Source organism: Convolutriloba macropyga, chromosome 2 (assembly GCF_964194025.1).
Source record: "Convolutriloba macropyga chromosome 2, txConMacr16.3, whole genome shotgun sequence".
Lineage (NCBI taxonomy): Eukaryota > Metazoa > Xenacoelomorpha > Acoela > Convolutidae > Convolutriloba > Convolutriloba macropyga.
The window spans coordinates 8,571,245-8,591,849 of record NC_134469.1 but is presented as its reverse complement, the minus strand read 5'-3'; the positions used below and the strand labels follow the sequence as shown (position 1 = coordinate 8,591,849).

The following is a 20,605-nucleotide window of genomic DNA, read 5'->3' as shown; positions in this document are numbered from 1 at the left end:
CTTTGCAGAATCTTGTTTGGTGCACTTTGCGTCCGGTAACTGTACTGAATTGCCGCTGACAGTTCTGACATCTTAAAGACTCTTGATCAGCCACCGTTGACCCACTCTCATTTTCTAGCGACTCTAAATCCGCTACTGCAGATTGTTGTTGTGAAGCTACCAACGCTGGCTTAGCCTCCGCTAAGCTTTTCAATCTGAGCTTCCGGCCATCTTGTGTTTCGAACCAGCCCGCTTTCTTTTTCGTTCCCAGCAGCACCTCCGTGCCGATGGTTAGTCGTGACTGGCTAGATGTCTCTGCCAGGAGTCCTAGTTTGCCTTTATGTGTTCCAGTGAGTATCTCCACGTTCTGTTGGATACTAGGCACTGCAACAACATTTGGGCTGTCGCATTTTACGCCCATATTCTTTGTTTTGGCCACATTAATCTTCAGACCAGCGGCTTCCGCTAGGGCCTCGATTCGATGTAGGTTTTCTTGCACCTCACTGTCTGAGACCCCCACGAGAGCAACATCATCAGCAAAATCTAAGTCAGCCACCAATCTCCCAATGTCTAATCCTCCATGCACCGAGTTAGCTAAAATGTAGTTGATGACAAGGCCGAATAGGATTGGGGACCACACATCACCCTGCCTAACGCCTGTTCTGACATCAAATAAGCGTCCCTTCTCACCTTCGGCTTTGACTCGACATTTGAATCCATCATAGCTGTTTCTTATGATGTTTATCACTTTTTGCGGCAGACCATTGTGTTTCATTATCTGGTACATCTGCTCACGATCGACAGAATCGAATGCCGCTCGAAAGTCTATGAAACAAAAGCTAATATCCAATTGAAACGCCATTGATTTCTCTATTATTTGACGCAGGGCAAAGAGTTGATCGGCGCATCCTCTGCTTTTTCTGAAGCCGCACTGCTCTTCCCTTAAGACGCGATCCACTGAATCTTTGCATCGATTGAGAGTAACGGAAGCGAACACTTTGCCTGGTACTGACAATAGAGAGATCCCTCGGTGGTTCGAACACTCTGACCTCTTTCCTTTACTCTTGTATAATGGGACAATTTCTGCTACCTTCCAGTCATCGGGCAGAACTTCCGTCGACCAACATTTATCTATGATGTCCCAGAGCCACTCGACAATACCCTTGTGTGCTTTCAACATCTCACAGGAAATGTTATCGGGTCCACTTGCCTTGCCATTCTTCAACCTGCGGACAGCTTCAAGCACTTCTTCAAATCGAATTGGGCTAAGGTCAATCGGCAAGCTTTCAGCTGCTTCTTCGGGATCCAATCTCGTACTGCAACTGAATGTTGAGGGATTCAGGAGTTGACTAAAATGTTCCGTCCAGCGTTCAAGTACTACTACTACTACTACTACTAGTAGTAGTAGTAGTAGTACTACTACTACTACTACTACTACTACTACTACTACTACTACTACTACTACTACTACTACTACTACTACTACTACTACTTCTACTACTACTACTACTACTACTACTACTACTACTACTACTACTACTACTACTACTGTTTGAGCACTGAAATTCCATAAAGAAATAAAGGAACAATGACAATAAGTACAATCATGTTAATAGAATGCATATAAGTTTGAGCTTATTAGTGTTTATTTAATCCAGGAAATGCTGTTCGACAAAACTGTTGAAGCGGGATTTAGACTCTCTTTTCGCTTTCTGTCGTTAGGTGATGTAGCTCATGTTGTTCCTTGAGCAATCTTCTTCAAGTTGGTCCAGCCACGTCCTGCGTTGATCCCCTGGAGCTCGTTTAGCATAACGATATTTTTCTGTCGGCTCCCAGGTGAAGGCTCGAAGCGCTAGACGATCGTCATTCATCCTCAGGACATGGCCAAACCATTTCAACCGTTTAATCATGATCATTGCAGAAAGTGTCGACATACGTGATCTAGCCAGTACTTCTTCATTTGTCACCCTCTCCATATATGAAAAATATAGTATTCTTTGCAGACAACTGTTGTTAAAGCTCTCAAGTTTCCGTTGCGGTGATTTATTCATGGTACACGTTTCAGAGCTATACAAGACCACTGATAGCACGAGAGCTCTGTATAACTTGCATTTGAGGGGAATACTAAGTTGTCTGCTCTTCCAAAGCTTCTGAAAGCTCGCAAATCGCTGTCTCCCTTCCGCCAGCTTGACACTGATTTGCTTTAGGTCACCATGTTGCAAGCTCATGAAAGAACCGAGATACTTGAAAGCTTCTACATTTTCGAGTTCCACTCCATCTCGATCATGGACTTTGCAGGAAATAATGCGAGATCTTCCAGCCTTTTCTCTGCCGCAGTATCGTGACTCATGAATTTGTCGGCCTTTCACAGTCGCGAGTTTCCTAGTGCACTTCTGACAAGTGAGGCTTATCTCTAGCCCAACAAACTTTGACGCGCTGTCTTCGACAATCTTCGAATTCTTAGACTTACAGAATCTGGCTTCATGCACTTTGCAGCTTCTTGCAGTGTCGAAGCGATGTTTACAACCTGAACATACACAACTCTCGCCATCACAGACCGCAGATGATCTGTTACTTGCCGTAGACACTAGATCAGCCACCACTGACCTCTCGTCGCTGCTAACTGTCACAAGCTCAGCCTACGCTGAACTTTTCAATCTCAGTTTCTCGCCAGCTAGTGTCTCGAACCAGCCTGCATTCTTCTTCCTGCCCAACAGCACCTCCTTGCCAATGAGTAGTCGGGATGAGAGTCCCAAAATGGCCTTTGTGGTTTCCTGTAAGAACTTCCACGTTTTTTTGAGCAATGGGTACACTGGTTTTTTGCATTTAACACCCATATTCTTTGTCTTCCCAGCATTGATCCTTAGGCCAACAGCCTCCGCTGAAGATTCAATTCTGTGTAGATTTGCTTGAACTTCGGAATCAGAGACTCCCAATAGGACAACATCATCGGCGAAGTCAAGATCAGCAACACAGCGTCCAATGTCAATTACTCCTTGAACTGAGTTAGCCAACACATAGTTTATCACAAGGCCATAGAGAATAGGCGACCATACATCACCCTGGCAAACACCAGTTTTTACGCCGAACATCTGGCCCTTCTTTCCCTCTGCCTTGACGCAGCACTTGAAACCTTTGTAACTGTTGCGGATGACATTCACAACTTTTTTGGGAGCCCGTAATGTGTCATTATCTTGTACATCATCTCGCGGTCCACCGAATCGAATGAAGCGCGGAAATCAATGAAACAAAAACTGACATCCAATTGGAAGGCCATGCATTTCTCCAGTATTAGCCTCAACGCAAACAATTTGTCAGTGCAGCCCTGCTCTTTCGGAATCCGCATTGTTCTTCTCTCACTACTTGATCAAGTGCATCTTTGCATCTATTCAGGATGACTGATGCAAAAACTTTTCCAGGTACCGAGAGCAGTGAAATTCAGCGATAGTTCCCACACTCAGATCTTTTTCCTTTGTTTTCGTATAGCGGGACATCTTCTGCTAACTTCCAGTCTTGTGGAAGATTTTCTTCAGTCCAGCACTTGTTGACAATGTCCTACAGCCATTCAGCGATTCCATTATGCGACTCTAGCATTTCGGCAGAAATATTGTCTGGTCCACTTGCTTTACCGTTTTTCAGTTTTCTGACTGCATATAGAACTTCATCAAACCGAATTGGACCTAGGTCTATTTCAAGACTCCCGGATGCTTTCTTTTTGCTCATTACATAATTGCCGCTTGTCGAGGCTGGATTTAACAGATGCTTAAAGTGCTCGGTCCAACGTTCCAACCTTTCTTCTTTCGTTTTCAGAGGCTCGCCTGTGGTTGAAACTAATTTACTTATATGAGGACTCCACCTCCGGCAAAACTGTTTTGACTCCGCAAACACTTCTTTCAGGTCACCTTTGTCGGAATGATCTTGTATTCTTTCAATTTTGTCTTCCAGCTACAGTCTTTTGTCAGATCTTAACGCTTTTCGTACTTCTTTGCAGCTATTAGAGAACACTAGCAGCGCCTCCGCGCTACTATGCTTCCTCAACTGCAACTCGGCCCGTTTCCTAATCAAAGCCAGCGTTTCAACTGTAATCCAGGGTTTGTGCACACGCTTTTCGGGGATGAGTAAATTTTTTGCCGCTGCTTTAAGAGCCGTTCGAAAATTTGCCCAACATTGTTCTACGCCTTCAACAATATCGCTTTCATCAAGATAGCGTTTCACTTCTGCGCTGAAATCTTCACGCGTGACTTCATCTCGCAACTTGGCAGAGCAGATCTTCGGTTGACTGCGTGGCTTCTGTGCCACTAATTTGAATCACACTTCAGCAATGACCATTTCGTGATCAATGATAGTGATCTTTCCCCTCCTTGTCCTAACATTGTGCAAACAACTCCTGTGCCTCGAACCGAATAAGATATGATCTAACATCTTCTTTCGCATCTACTACTACTACTACTACTACTACTACTACTACTACTACTACTACTACTACTACTACTACTACTACTACTACTACTACTACTACTACTACTACTACTACTACTACTACTACTACTACTACTACCACCACCACTACTACTACTACTACTACTACTACTACTACTAGATTATTTAAATCCTTTCTGCTTCAATTTTAGCTGTTGCTTGCTTATTGGTTTGATAAGGAAAATAACCTCTACATTTATAATCTTGTTTATATTTCATTACTCGATGGATATTAAGCTTTTTTTAACCCAATTCTTACCATAAAAATTTAACATGCTACCATGAAACATACATTCATATTTATTATTTTGGTCTAAAAGTAGTTTCTCTGCTCTTGCTCTACCTTTTTGTCCCTCTCTCTCTCTCTCTCTCTCTCTCTCTCTCTCTCTCTCTCTCTCTCTCTCGTTCTGTAGCTTAAATCATTATCATTTATCTTTCTTTTAAGATGTATCAGTGATAGATGCTCGGTTTCGTTTTTACATTTACGACAAAATCAATATCACAACCTACATAATAAACATAATCTGGAGTAGATAAAAGAACATCTGATGATATAGTACTAAACTCAAAGACTTTATAAGGTAACTTTTGCATCATTTGGCCATCCATATAAGTTATTTTCGTCTATATACCAAAAAAATCTTTAATCATGTATCGCCATGCTTTTGTTACTGTTACTGTTACTATTGCTATTAACTAATCCATCGCCATTATACCACATATACCACCTCTCTTTGCCTCAATAATTTCATCGAGCACTTTTTAATGTTGTATGTTATCTAAATTGACACCACTTGTCATTAACCAGCAATCATAACTGTAGCCGGGGAGTTCTACATAGCGCCGGGGATTTAGACCGCATTTTTTCATTTTTAGTTTAACATATTCAATAGTGCAGAAATCTAATTTATTTACATCTTTTTGTAAATGCTCTTTGGTTCATTTTATACCAGTTTTATGTATGATTTCATTATTAAATATATCTACTTCTGTTTGTGTCGGTAATATTTTAGAAAAAAAAGATTTGAAGTTTTCGATTTTTATATTACATATAACTTCATCGTAGGTGTCTAGACCAAGCTATTCAAATGGATATAAAGTTTTAGTTTTACATCCGTTTATCAATGCTTTTTGATCTAGAGACGTAGCTAAGAAATTATAGCTGTCTAAGAATTTAAGACGGCTCATACTGAACGTTTTAGGTTTACAGCAATTAGTGGTATGTTATCTTCTTTTGTTTTATCATTATTCTGTTTAAAGATTTCACTAAATTATAAATTGAAATCATAACCGCTACCATTATTAATATAACGGGAATGATGATTTGTCGTTTATATGTTAGATTACATATAATACATGCAGGTCCTCTGTGATAACCAGTTTCATGATAGTGGTCTCCTTTGTCTCTTTATACATTTCTTTTTAAATACATGGCGAGTATTATTAGCCTCATGTTATAATATTCTTCAGTAAATATCAATTGTTTGTTCTGCTTCAGATTGTGTTCAGTTTCAATAGTTAGTAGATCCCTAGCAACTCTTTTTAGACAGTCATGACCGAAATAATTTTTGACAAAATGATAAAAATTGTAACCCACACTTTTCGATAAGTGTTGGTACTTGTTACGTTGTGATGCAACATCAACAACGCAATCTTCTATAGGAGCAGTTATAATATTTTTCCATTTCCCGTCGTTTATGTTTATTTCTAAAAGTAAGTTTCTTCTTCTTGGGGCAAGCAATCTCCTGGTTAAATGAGCGGCTACATGTATGATCATTATATTTAAATTGTGAAAGAAACCAATATGTGCATCTATTTCACTAATATTATTTATGATGAGTCTTGCTTGATACTTCTTTCAATGTTTCTATGGTTTTAATTAGAGCAAGTTGTTAAGTTTCCTAAGATTGCCAGAACAGTAATCTTGACATCACTTCTATCTTTATGAAAATTAATAGCCAGTTTAAACAGTTCTACTTTGCGGTTGCCATAGCCATCTTCATGTTGATGTCGAGGTACAATCAAGTTTTTGAATATTTACTTTCACGTGTTGCATATTCTTTAACTGGGTGTAACCATGCGGTAATAGTTATTTGTAAAAAATTATAATAACCATTACGTTTATTTAGTATTAGTTTAGAATTCCTTAGATCTGTTGGTAGATCTAAATGACTACCAACAGACGCTTTAGTCGGTTCAATTTTTCTTTTGATATTTTCTCTGTCCAAAATACGCGATTTCATAAGCGTGACTATCTTATTTTTTGTTCTCATAATCTCGCCATTGATTAAAGTCTCCATGTTCATATATGTCGTTATTAATAAGATAGAATGGATTGAACATCTTTTTTTGTGTTTTTAACTTCTTCTTTGGTTCTGTTTTTGTGCTCACATTCTGCTGTGATCTTATGTTTAAAACTGTCGTCTAAATTGGTAACAGTTTTCCATTTCTTCTAGTGAGTAATTAACTGCTTCGTCTATATCATTACTGTAGTTTTCATACATATCAGTAAAAAAAAATTCTCTCATATTTTGACTGGAGTTTTTATCATAGTCTTCAGTATTCTCTAGATGTTTTCTATTATTACTAAATAATTGTGTATTTATGGCTATATTTCTAAGCACTTCATTTCATTCGTCAGATTCATTTTTAATTTTTGTATAGATATTCTCATTAGTTGGTATTAGTATTAGCTTTAGTTACAATAATAGTATTATCTATAGCTCCATCTTCCGCAACATTTTTGGATCTTTTTTCAGTAAAAGCATCTGTTTTTTTAATAGTATTGGGTTTAACTTTAGAAATCTTATTTTCATCATGTTTAAATGTAGTTTCAGTTTGGTTTTTTGACCATGTTTCACCAGTATCTTTAAGAGTAATAACTGTAAAAACAAAATACGGAAAGAATGTATTGACGATTTTAAAGCAATAGAATACTCTTGTTATATATGTAATAACATAATATTAGTGAAAAATTATATCGGTAATTTGTCAAAACATAACACTAATCCAGATTTATACATGGAATGTAGTATGTGTAAAATTTCTCGTTTTAGGTTTAGATCGGCAAAATGTAAATGTCTCCAAAGATATAGATTCGATCATACTAGAAACCGACTTAGAGAACACGTATATAGGTATAATATAAAGTTATAAACACTATGAAGGCATAAAAATGAGAATTAAGAAGGAAATATACAGAATAAATTTCCTTACTAAAAATTGAAAATTGTAAAGTTAATCAGGTTTTTATTGTTAAAATTTAGTTTAGCAATTGGGTTTTACATGCTTTTCACACGGTCTCACTAGTTAGTTACACTAGTATCTGGGATAGAATAGTTCTATCTCCACTAGCAGTCAGTGGAGATAGAACTCGAACCATTCATCTGATAATTACCAGCTTAACTCGATATTAGCGGATTGCACTAAGTGAGACAAGAAATGACAGTTTTGAAAAATAATTGAAGGCAATAGAGTAATGTGTATATGTAGTGGTGGATATATCCATACTGTAGTAGTAGAAAAAAAACGAGAGTGAAAAAAACGGAGATCAAAAATGAATTAGTTACTGCAGTAGTGGAAAAATACGGGGGTTCTAACAACGAATGTGCTGAGTGTTCGGAACCCCCCCCCCCCGTTTTTTCCACAACTGCCATCTGCGGAGCAGGATTTTTGATAGATGTTGTCGAAGCACTGCTTAAAGGCTATTGGCTAACTTTATCCAACAATGACTTTTTTTAAAAAATCAAGAAGCTGGTATTGTTCATTTGATACTTTAAACGTTTTTTCATGGCCACTTTTCTATGAATTCAATGGTGTCAGCTAAGACGAGAAGCTGGTGTTCCAAGGAGGTTCCAAGGAGGTTGCAAGCTTTGATATGTCAATGTTGAACCTTAGGACATGCTCAACAGAATCATCATTATTTAATTTTTATCTTGTTCTAGCCACTGAGTTTCGTTTCATTAACTTTGTGCTAGCTTGAATTTCATACCAACTTTTCACTCCACATTTTGCGCCATTTAAAATCTTTATTTTTTAATCTGTTTTATTTCATTTGGTTACAAATTTATTTGTACTAAACATTGTGAATCAATAAGTGAAATCATAGATTTTATCGTTTCATTCGATTGTGTGTTTCCGGATACATCTACTCCATTTAATTAAATCCATAAAGTCTGTTTCAGTATCCATCTAGCAGTTTTTATTCATTTTTTTCACAGTTTCAAGTTTCTGCAAGTATGCTAATCATCTAATTATTAATAATATATGCCTCCTCTTTATGCAATAATTTCGAAAGTTCTAAGTTGTTTAACGCATTACTTAAATTTGTCATTTTTGTATTGATTTTTTCATCTACTGACTCTGCACGTTTAAATTAAGTTTCTTTTAAATTTATACAATGTTCTTGTTGTGTTAGTTCATCCTCTCATCTATTTGTTCTCTTTTTCTTTTTTAATATTTTCAATTGTTCCGTCTTTTAAAAAGTTTATATCATTTTCCACCATGTTATCCTCTCCCGGACATGAGTCTCAGAGCATTTGTGCGCTGAACCAGCACATTTCAAGTGTAAACACTCAATTCAGTTCTGAAACATTGCATCTCCAGAATATTTTAAGTTTCCTTATGCGCAGTTCTCCTTCATTACGATTATATTGAGGTCATGGAGTTAGCCCAGGCAAAATTTATCTAGTACAGTATGCAAACTACCCCAAAACTAAGTCTGAGCAGAGTAATGTCTTACTTTGTAGCTTATAACTGGTAATTACCATAGTAGTACACACATTATTTGTATATAGTGTGTTTGTAGACTATTTATATATATACTGTGTTTGTAGCTAGTTTGTAGACAATTACCACAAAACCCATTTATCTCAGTGGTTACGACTTGCTGCGCAAAGTATTTGTTACAAGTACGCACGAAAAACTTCGAATCGTATACAAAGCAAACCTTTTTGGCGGGAGTTAAGCTTAGCATATTAGTTTTCATGCAGTAAATTTTACCCAAATATCAAGACTGGCCCCTTTAAATTGGGACAAGAACAGAGTACTCGCCATCCTAAAAAACAGATTGTCTCTATACTGATTCAGCGCTGATTTCCTCTGCCACCAACCTCCAGGCTACTGTTTATAAATTGAAGAACTTCACTGATCTTCAACTTCATTTATTTTTAAAACTTAGCTGACAATTTTTCATTATAAACACGAGTATTGAAGGCTGCTATCATTAAGATGGTTTTATATTATAGTATTTTACTATCCAATGCACTTCTATTGGATGGAATTAAATCAAATTCTGACAATTTACAAGGCTCAACTGTATTCAATAATGAAGTAGCAAAATCAATTTTTTTAAAAGGCCCGGGTTGAGGTTTTAGGGTAAGTTTTCGTAAGAAATGCGGCAAATGCGGTGAATGCGGTGAGAAGCAATAATTCACCGCATTTCACCGCATTTTTTACAAAAATTCACTGCGAAATTCACCGCTTTTTTTACAAAAATTAACCGCTTTGGCTTTGCAATGTTTACTGAATCTGACTTAAATTCAGAAGAAATATCATAGAAGTACGTGAGACTTGGCGGAGTGTACTAAGAAGTTGAAGGAACACAGGAGGTAAGAGGTTCGAACCCGCAAATGGAGCTTCTTTTTTTAGGAATACTGAGAACGCGGTGAAAATGAATATTTCATCGGGATTTATCGCATTCACCGCGAAAAGATGAAAGAAATACGCGGTGAAATTTATTTTTTTTTTCACGGCATTTCGTCACATTTCTTACAAAAATTCACCGCCAAACCTCAAATCAGGTAAGTTAATGAAGAAAAATGTATGCTCTAATGCAATTTGTCAAAAAAAATTTGTGATTTGTGCTCACTCAACTGTAATGCCCCTCGTAGGTTGGTGGCAGATCAAATCAGCGCTGAGTCAGTTCAGTCTAGAGACATTCTGTTTTTTAGATTGGCCAGCACTCTGTTCATGTCAGAATTTTCACTGGCCAGTCTTGATTTTTGAGTAAAGTTAACTGCATTGAAAATAATATGATCAGCTTAACTCACGCCAACAAGGTTTGATGTATATGCGATTCGAACTCCAATCATCTAACAAAAAGAAGCCTCAACTACTAAAAACAATTACCGAAAAGAATGACAAATTACTGATTCTTTTATATCGAAGAAAATATTTCGTACGCAATGTTGTTTTTCTGCGTTTTAAGGTACGACGTGTACGATCTGAACGAGCCAATGTGCGGCTCTAATATTGCACCCTCTTATGCGTTGGATGGTATCTCGCCGCTTTATCCCTGGATTGGCGTTGAACCCAATAACAACAACGAACACAATTATCGCCCTGCTGAGGTTAGTTCACGGAATGAATACCCTAGTGATGAGCGGAATAAAAACTTGCAAGATTCTTGCAAGAATCTTACAAGATATCAATCAAGGCAAAAACATAAATCGGGGTACAAATGTTTTAGGAAACATATTTGAAGAAATTTATTGTTTATTAAACGAATTACAAAACCGAATTCAATAAAAATTTTTTAGCCCGGATTCAAAATCTTGCAAGAATCTTGCAAGTTTTGAATTCATGATTTTTGCAAGAAAAATGGAAGAACTATGCATTCCCTCGTAAGATTTCTTACAAGATTCTTGCAAGATTTTTAGTTTTTTCAACACTAGGGCAGTCTTTGTATATAGTCTATCTAGAACCATCAAGAAAACAAAATGTGATCATCCAGTGTTCGATTTCTTTTGTCAGAGTTGTTATTGTACACAAGGCGAGGAGGTCCCTAACCAAAGTGCCCTGTTGAATGATTTCCCAAAATCTCTGAATCAGTAATTTGACAAACGTGCGTAAGATTCATTCAGTTATGGTTTCCTTTAATTGATGAGTCTATTTGATTACACATACATACTGAAACAAAATTCAGTTCAATAAACTGCTTTTTTTGAAAAACTCTATATTGATCGCTTACATAAATACAATTTTGATAGGAGCGTGTAATTATTCCATCCGCTATGTTTGAAAGTATTATCTTGAACACAATAATGACTTTTAGATAATCTGTAGCATTTGTGAAGTAGGAATTTGCTGATCACCAAAAAAATTCGAGAACTCTATCAGAGAAGTGATTAATTTTTAGCACCCTGAAAAAAATGCCGAATGAACAACGCAAGAACCAACAAGCAATGCTGTTACCCGGGTTGAAGTTTCTTTGATTTCATACAAGGATCATATATGATTTCATACAATCCATACTTGATTTCTTAGTACAATCCTTGTATGAAACCCAAAAAATCATATGTGATCCTTGTAGGATTACCAAGAAATCATATATGATCCTAGTACGAATACCAAGAATCATACATCTATTTTTTGAAATTTTTTACCCATTTATGTTTTTTTTTGTTTTTATTCGGTAGGGCATCACATATATGATACCCCGGCATCACATTTTGATCCGCCAAAAGACCCTAACGTACAATATAAATTGCAAGTAGGGCACAAAATAAAAGAGTAAGTCCAAACAAATAACAAAATTTTTGACATACTCTGAAGCCAGTTTAGACTTATAAATGCTCATTTATAAAAAAAAATTTTGAAGAAAAAGAATGCATATTACGTCAAATTCGTTTTCTGAAAACGTTCAAACCCCAAAGTTATTCTTTTAGCGCACACAAAGAATCAAATGTGGATTGCAAATGCGATATAATAATATAATAAGTCCTCTGACTACATTATATGGGAATTTGTGGCACCAGTCAATGTATTATGTGTCATATTTGATCTTGTATGAAATCCAAGAAATTTTTTCAACTTCAATGGAAAATCGAATTTATACAGTTTTTGGTCTTTGAATTTTTTTGTATGATCCTTGTATGATTTCTAGGAAATCATATATGGTCCTTGTATGACTACCAAGAATTCATATAAATCATATATGATCTAGTATGATTACTAAGAATCATATATGACCTAGTACGAAATCAAAGAAAGTTCTATGATCGTTGACCCGGCTACATATTTTTCACGCGTTCTGCAAACACTGCACATTCAGCTTTAGGCAACATTTACCAGCTAATATTCGATCCGTATCGAAATTACCCCCCCCCCCCTGATTACTCCCCAAAAACTGTTGTAAGAGTAGGGGGAAATTGTCTGTGGGGTTGAAACTATTTAAGAATAGGGGTAATGGGGGGAATTTTTAGATTTTACCCCCCCCCAAAATACCCTCCAAAAAGATGTGAGATTAGGGGTTAGTTTTATGGGGGTAAAATGATGTTAGTGTAGTGTGGTAATTGAGGGTAAGGGGGTTATGGGGGAACACTTTTACCCCCCCTCCCAAGATTAAAGATTATGTTGTAAATTTAGGGGGTAAAACGATGTAAGATTTGGGGGGGGGGGTAATTGGGAGTAAAGGGGGAGAGTTAGACTTAACCCCCCCCCCCCAAAAAAAAACACCATCACCCAAAATGTGTATGTAAAATTAGGGGTAACTTTAGGTTTTAAAACGATATAGGATAAGGGGTAATGAAGAGTAAAGGCGGAATCGTTAAACTTCAACTCTCAAAATTACCATCCAAAGAGATGAAAGATTAGGTGGTATCTTTAGGGGGTAATACAATGACAGAACAGGGAAGTAAAAGGGAGTAAGGATGACTTTTTGGACTTTATTCCTAGCTTAACCCCAAAAATGACGGGGTTTTGGGAGGAGTAAAACGAAGCAAGAGTGAGGGAGTAATGGACCCTTACCCCATACTCTTGCATCGTTTTACCCCCACCCCTTACCCCCTACTCTTTCGTCGTTTTACCCCTATTACCCCCCCCCCCCTACTCTTGCGTAGTTTTAACCCCAAAACCCCCTACTTTTGCATCACTTTACCCCCTTAAACCCCCCAATTAAACCCTTCTCTTGCATCATTTCCTTCCTAGAAATACTCCCCTGCTCATGCACCATTTTATCCCCCCATCAAAAAAATTACCCCCCATTATTCCCCACTCTTGCATTGAATTACCCCCCATTAACCCCAAAATTATGTAAGAGTTTTGCTGGGAATTGTTTTAAAATTCCCCCGATCACCCCCCTTATCTTAAATTTTTTTGGGGTAAAAATTCGACACGGGGACTCAAGCAAGTTTCTTGTACGTCCTCATCTTCCTTTGTGCCAATTTTCCAAGGATTAAAAAAAACGTAATTTTGTAGTAAAAATTAATATTTGTCTTTTTCAACTTTCAGGATTTTTTCATCTTTCAATGGTGTTCTTGTACATTTGCAGAACCTTAACAACTATCATGAATGAATGCTTATTGCAACTTCGAAATGTGCCAAACTCAAAAGCTACAAATTACCTAAGACAACGCATCCTTATAATTACTTCAAACTGAAAACTGATGCTCGTACAGATTTCATTCCGCTGAAAGTTTTATGAAAAATTACAGAGATCAGTGGTACACAAAGCATTGAATCAGGAGGAATTTCTCTCGAATGAGAGACGAGGGGCTGCCCGGACCTTAGTGCCATAGTAAATCAGTGCTGAAACATTGGATTCCAATTGTATATCGTCGGCACTGTACTGTATCAGTGTATCCTAAGGGTATCTTTCAACTCATGTTGTGCAGTATAAGTGCCATAGAAACTTTTTTTCTGAAAATGGACTGAGCATTCTTGGTTTTGATTCCCATGATGTTCATAGCAAAATCATGGTAAACTTTGAAAATTTCGATAAAAATTTGAAATTTTGGGCGAAGCACTTTTTGAGCATGACGGTGACTTACAATCTTAAAACGTTGCCAGAGACGTATTAGGATTAGCAAAAAACCCGCCAAAACCAGAAAAACACGCTGAAACCAGAAAATACACGCCGAGTGCATGAAAGATTGCAGATTTTTATAGTTTTGTTTCAGAGTTCAATGGAATTTTTTTAGAATGTTTTAGTTTCGGCTCCGACGAAAACAGATACAGTTCTGGGCATTTCAGACTGTACTTTTCACATGCTGCATCTAATTTCAGACAACTTTTTTAGTTCTGACTTTTGTCATGAAAAGTCTAAAATATGACATGATCATAGTACTGGTCAGAGTAAAAATAAAGAATTGAAACACTATGGTTCAGTACTGATTTTGGCTGAGATTACAGTCCGGGTGATTTTTTCTTATGGACAACATAATCAATAAAGGGCTTCACAATTAATATAAGAATGGTACTTCCAGGTGTACGCATGAAAAAATATATACGGATTTTCATTCATAGTATACTAAAGACATAATATTTTATTCAATTACCTTTGATAAGAGTTTTAGCAAGAACAAATGCACCCAACTGTTCTTTAATTATATAGTTATACACGCAAAAAACTATATTGAATGGTACCTATAGTTGTAAGCAAAGATAAAATAGACAAATTTTATTATTCCACCAATTTCTCAAAATTGGGGAATATATTATTATTGGGAAATTATGGGGAAATTATTGGGGAAATTATTATGGGGAAATTATTAAATAGATATAATTGAAAGTCAGGGTAGCCTTGGTTGCCCTTCTGTAATGTTGATTGTTGGAGCTAGCTCATTACATCATTCTCAGGAGAAGTGGGATAACATTCGAAAACGACTCAAAGGGAAGGTCATCTCAAAACCAGGATACAATCTACACCAAACGCTAGAGATAAGTACAAGATAGTACAAAATCGATTGCAATACGTTGAAAGTAACAGCAAAATTATGTTGTGGCACGATATTATAACACGGTAACAAGCCCGAAAAGTGATAATAGAACACCCCTCAACGGTGATCAATTAAAAGTTGATATCGAACGTCTACAACGAAAGGTTGATACAGTTGGAACTGTTTATTGTATCAGAGAAGGCGCTCCTGACGTCTACAACAAATTGAAAGAAACTGAGATAACAGTGTTGCATATAGTCAAGAATCTCTTATCTTGCCGAAAGCAAAAGGATAAGAAAGTGTTGAAAAAGTACAGCAAGCTTCACTTGAATCCACTTCTCGAATTGAAAACGCTCTTCTCAATCGTACGAAACAACGGTGATTTGAAGCGAATTTGCAAAAAGAAAAATAGCAAAACCCTCTAAAACAACGAAAGAAAAACTCCGCCAATAAATAATCAATTTTGAGGTTAGTTTAAGTTCTGTGAAGTTCCTAGCGATTAGGTTCCTTGGTCCGGATCAGACCTAAAGTCCCAGTCGTTAGAATCATTTTTTGAGGAATTCCTAGCGATTAAGTCCCTTGGTTTTGCTCAGAAAAAAATATAACACGAAATGGGGAAAAATTTTAAAACTTGCAAGAGGGCTGTTTACGCAAACGAAAAGAGATATACTTCTGTGGCATGTAATTGTAACATGCATCTGACTCCTGAATGTACAGCTCTTTCTCCAGCAGCAATTACTGACATTAAAGAGCTTGGTATGAATGCCATGCTACTCTGCAATAATTGTGTTGAACAAAATGAAAGGGATAACTTTATTCGTTGTCGAACCCTGGCAAAAGTTGCTGAAAAAATCGATAGCATGGGTGTTGGGGAAAAACTGAAGAATATGGAAAGGCGACTAACGGACTTAGTGGATGAGAAAATTGGGAATGCTACAAAAATGACGTGTGAAAAAGTTGAAAAAACATATGCTGCCGCCGTTGCTGTTGAAACTACTTCAGGAAAACCTAAAGGAATTAAAACTGATGAAAACTCGAAAAGTAACAATATCAATAAATGTATAAGAACACAAGGGATACCTGAGGATCCTAATAAAACGAAAGGGGAAAATCTTGTCCCAACAAACGATGAAGTTAACGACCTGCTCAATTCGATAGGTGCGAATGCACATGTCACGGAAATACAAAGACTTGGAAAATTTCGAAATGATGGAAAAAAGGCAAGGGCGGTATTAGTAACCTTGGCAAATGAACACGAAACAAGAATCATTCTTGCAAAAAGTCGAGAATTCAGAAAAAATTTGGTCGAAAGAAACATTTACATGCTGTCAGCGTTGACGAGGATGACGCACTGAAAGAAAATCAAATGTTGAAAAAGCGAAGGGAGCTGCTTGACGAAGGTGTACCTAAGGAGAAATTGAAAATTCGAAATCTTGAACTTTACAATGATGGGGTCAAAGTGCAGTTGAATGTACAGAATGCCCACTGACTAGGAGGCTTTCTCCTTTTCCTCCAACTAAATACAAGAAGCTTAGTAAAAATCGAAAGGAGATCAAAATTCATAAATGCAGTAATTACCTAGATTATAATGTTCTATGTTTTTGCGAAACCTGGTTGAACGATGACATTTATGACTCCGAACTCTTTCTTAACAATTACAATATTTATAGAAGTGATCGGGCCACGATTAGAGATAGAAATGCGCATGGAGGTACTGCTGTGAAAAATACTCTGATATCGGAAAAATAAATTTCACTCTACCCAACTCATGTGTAGCGTGTAAAATTACTCTGAATGACACTCAAGTTTTGGTATATGCGTTCTACAATCCACCCATATCAAGCCCATATCGATACACGATAGAGGACTTCCAACTGCTCCTGAGAAACATTCCTAAAAACAAACCAATTGTCATCTGTGGAGACCTTATTTTTCCAGAAGCAAACTGGAAGACACTGTATAGTCCCAATGAGACTGAAGACAAAGTCAACGAAATGTTTGAAGAGAAATTGTTTCGGCAAATTATCGACTTCCCGACATGTGGAAACAACATCTTGGATACTGCCTTCTATCAAAATTGTCATCTATCCGCTGAATTAGACAAATCTTTTCCATCTATCTATAATCTAACTGACTATGAGGCCCTTCGTCTGTCCTTAGAAAACCCAGTTAATGAAACAAAACCATTAATACAGAACTTTAGAAGTTGTGGGAATGCTGACTGTGACGTTATAAACGAGCATCTTTTTGAAAAACCGTTCCAGTCAATTTGTTACACCAATATCAACAAAATGAGCGAAGAATTCACAAGTTATCTTGACGGAATTTTTGATTTGTATGTCCCGAAAAGAAAAAGGCATAGACAATCACTGCCAGCAAGGATTTCCTGTGGTACTTCAAATTTGATTAATAAGCTGAAGACACAGAAACGTTTATTGGAAAATAAACCAACATCTTACAAAAAACAGTTGGTTCTATAAATGGAAAACCAATTCACTGATTCAGCTGAAGAAGACAGAGTTGTGTACCAAGAAAATTTACTAGGATCGAGATATAAAGACAGACTTTTTAAACATCTGAAAAGCTTAAACAAATCTGCCTGCCTGCCCAAAGTTTTGATGAATGATACCAAGCAAAGTTCACTTCGATGCAAACATGTAATTATGTTAAATCAATTTTTTCACTCCGTGTTCTCTCCAAAAACAAATTTCAGTTTGAAAGATTTCAAAGTGCAGAAACCCTCTCTCACAAATTTTGACATCTCGAAGACTACAATCAGAAATATTATGGATGATATTGATATCACAAAATTCAGAGGACCGAGCCGTATACCTCCGGTTTTTTACGTAAAGACGAGCAAGAATCTCTGCAACGTCATGCATTCTGTCCTTCGGAATATAAAGAGGCTGCGGAAAATACCCGACAGCTGGAAAGTTGCTGCCATAACGCCTATTTGAAAAGAAAGAGACCAAAGAAAAGTTCAAAGCTACCGGCCTGTCTGGTTATTGAACATTGATAGCAAGCTTCTGGAAAAATGTATATACATTGCCTTGTATAATCATTTTCAAAAGTTCCTAACTAAGAGTCAACATGGTTTTGTAAGGAGAAGATCTGTGTAAACAAATATGTTGCTGTTTCTCAAAAGAATATATGAAGCTCTTGATCAGGATCCTCAATCAGAAACTATTGCTTTCTACACTGACTTCTCAAAAGCTTTTGACAAAGTACCACATTATGAGTTAATTCGAAAATTTATTGACATTGGAGTTGGAGGATGTTTGCCGACAATATGTGCGTGTGGACAATACCAGTTCTAAGATACTCGATATAACAAGCGGGGTACCACAGGGGTCACTCCTAGGCCCTATACTGTTCTTTTTATTTCTTAACGATCTTCCAGATTTCCCGATCTTTTCTGAGCCCTTTATCTTCGCTAATGATCCTAAAATTTTGGCTGCACAAAGAAGCTACTGGGAAGTCCAAGATGATCTACATGGGATTGAGAACTGGATAATCCGAAATAAAATGGAGCTGGCAATAGACAAGTGTGCGTATCAAAATTTCAGAGGTGAAGACCAACAGTACAATTTGATGGGAAAAGATTTGGCGAAATCCACGACTGTCGAAGATCTTGATATTCACGTGGCGGCTGATGTATCGTGGAAACAACATATTGAAGAAAGAATGAAGAAAGCAAATAAAGTTCTGTACATGCTTAAGCAAAATGTTGCAACTAAAGTAAACACGTTTGTGAAATTGGGATTATATAATTCCTTAATTTTGCCGGTATTGCTGTATGTTATCACGTGCTTGACTGCAGGTAGAACTGAAATTCAAATTCTGGAAAAGTTTCAAAAAAGGTAGTCAAATGGATAACGGGAAATAAAGGTACAGAATACAAAAGCCAGCTTCGACTGTTAAACATATTGCCATTACCATTGTTAATCCAACTTAACGATCTATTGCTGGTTTCAAAAGCTTTGAATGAAGAGAATAGCGGCATCGAGCTACCAGAAGTACATACGAAAGAAACAAGGTACAACGAAATTTTCAAAGTGACGAAAACTCGAACAGAGAAAGCGCGCAGCAAGTTCACATTTAAAACCTGTCGAATTGCAAACCGCCTAGATAATTTAATAAACTTAAGGGAACCATCCGGACTGAAAAACTGAATATTACGTACAATGTGGAATTTTTTCGAGAAGAACTTTTCTGAGGGAAATATTTGCACTTGGCAATTGTTCTGCGATTTTCAAAACTGTAGAAACTATTGGACATTATTTTATTTTGATGAGTGGGACTTTAGACCCTTCAGCACAGCTGTAAATCCCCAACAACAACAACAACAACAACAACAACAACAACAACAACAACAACAACAACAACAACAACAACAACAACAACAACAACAACAACAACAACAACAACAACAACAACAACTACAACAACAACAACAACAACAACAACAACAACAACAACAACAACAACAACAACAACAACAATATATAATCGAGGCTGGATATTTTTCTTCAGTCAATTTTTTACTTTTTTTATCGTCTCAGAGAGAAAATACACCATTTTGTTGCTCTCAGGATATAGTATTGATTTTTATAAAAATATCAGAAAACTGAAAACGGAGAACTCTGCAAAATTGAAAAGTGAAAATTGGAAAGGAAAAAAAACATCACTCGTGGTGGGGGGGTTGACAGACAACGTTGAATGAAAATTGAAAAAAGTCAAACGCAGAATCTTACAGGTCGGGTTCAAGGAAAATCTGGTGGCGAGTAAACGTTTACTGTACCCTTTCAAGCCTAAGAATTAACGATTTGATCAAAAACTTTGAAAAGAAAGTTAACTCTTTATTTTTTTTCTCTAAATTTGTTAAATTTTTTTCTGTCTCTCTGTTTTCTGCTGATTACAAACTAGAATACAAACCAATTTTTGCTGTATCAAAAAAGATTTGAGAAGACTTCAGACAATTTTGTTCTGCTTAAATAGCAAAAAAGACATACTGGAAAATTAAAACTAAAAGCAGGAAAACGGAATCTACTCTACACTCTAGTTTTGGCCGAAAATTCTTTTAAAAATTTACTTTAATTTTCTGTTTTGAAAAATAGCTCAAAGAGTAAACATTACTAATAACGTAAATATTTTTGGTAACCAATGTACTTAAACACTTCGAAATAGAAGTTCGATTAAAGCTGTTAACGCTCCGTTACATTTTTAGACACATGATAGTGCTAGAACTGTCAGAAATTTTCAAAAATCAGAAATATGACTTAATATTTGCTAGAAAATGTGGTTCTGAATACGCTGAAGATCAATATTGAGTCCTTTTGCTTCTAATAGTAACGAAAGACAATTTTTCGGAAAGTCTGCAACAAATTTCATTTCTTAGTTTTCTTTCAATAATACAATTACCGATGTGATTGCCTCAATGAATCCACACTTAGCAAAAAAATAACAAGACTAATACCGAAAAAAAGGAG

At 36.6% G+C, this 20,605-nt stretch overlaps 1 protein-coding gene across 1 annotated transcript in view; it reads left to right on the top strand.

Moving 5' to 3' along the window:
* Positions 1–20,605, top strand: part of LOC142355410 (uncharacterized) — a 92,616-nt gene that overhangs the window by 48,261 nt on the left and 23,750 nt on the right. The window contains exon 2 of the mRNA XM_075407601.1: positions 10,667–10,808. Within this exon, the coding sequence (XP_075263716.1) occupies positions 10,667–10,808 (142 nt within the window). The remainder of the gene's footprint in view (positions 1–10,666; positions 10,809–20,605) is intronic.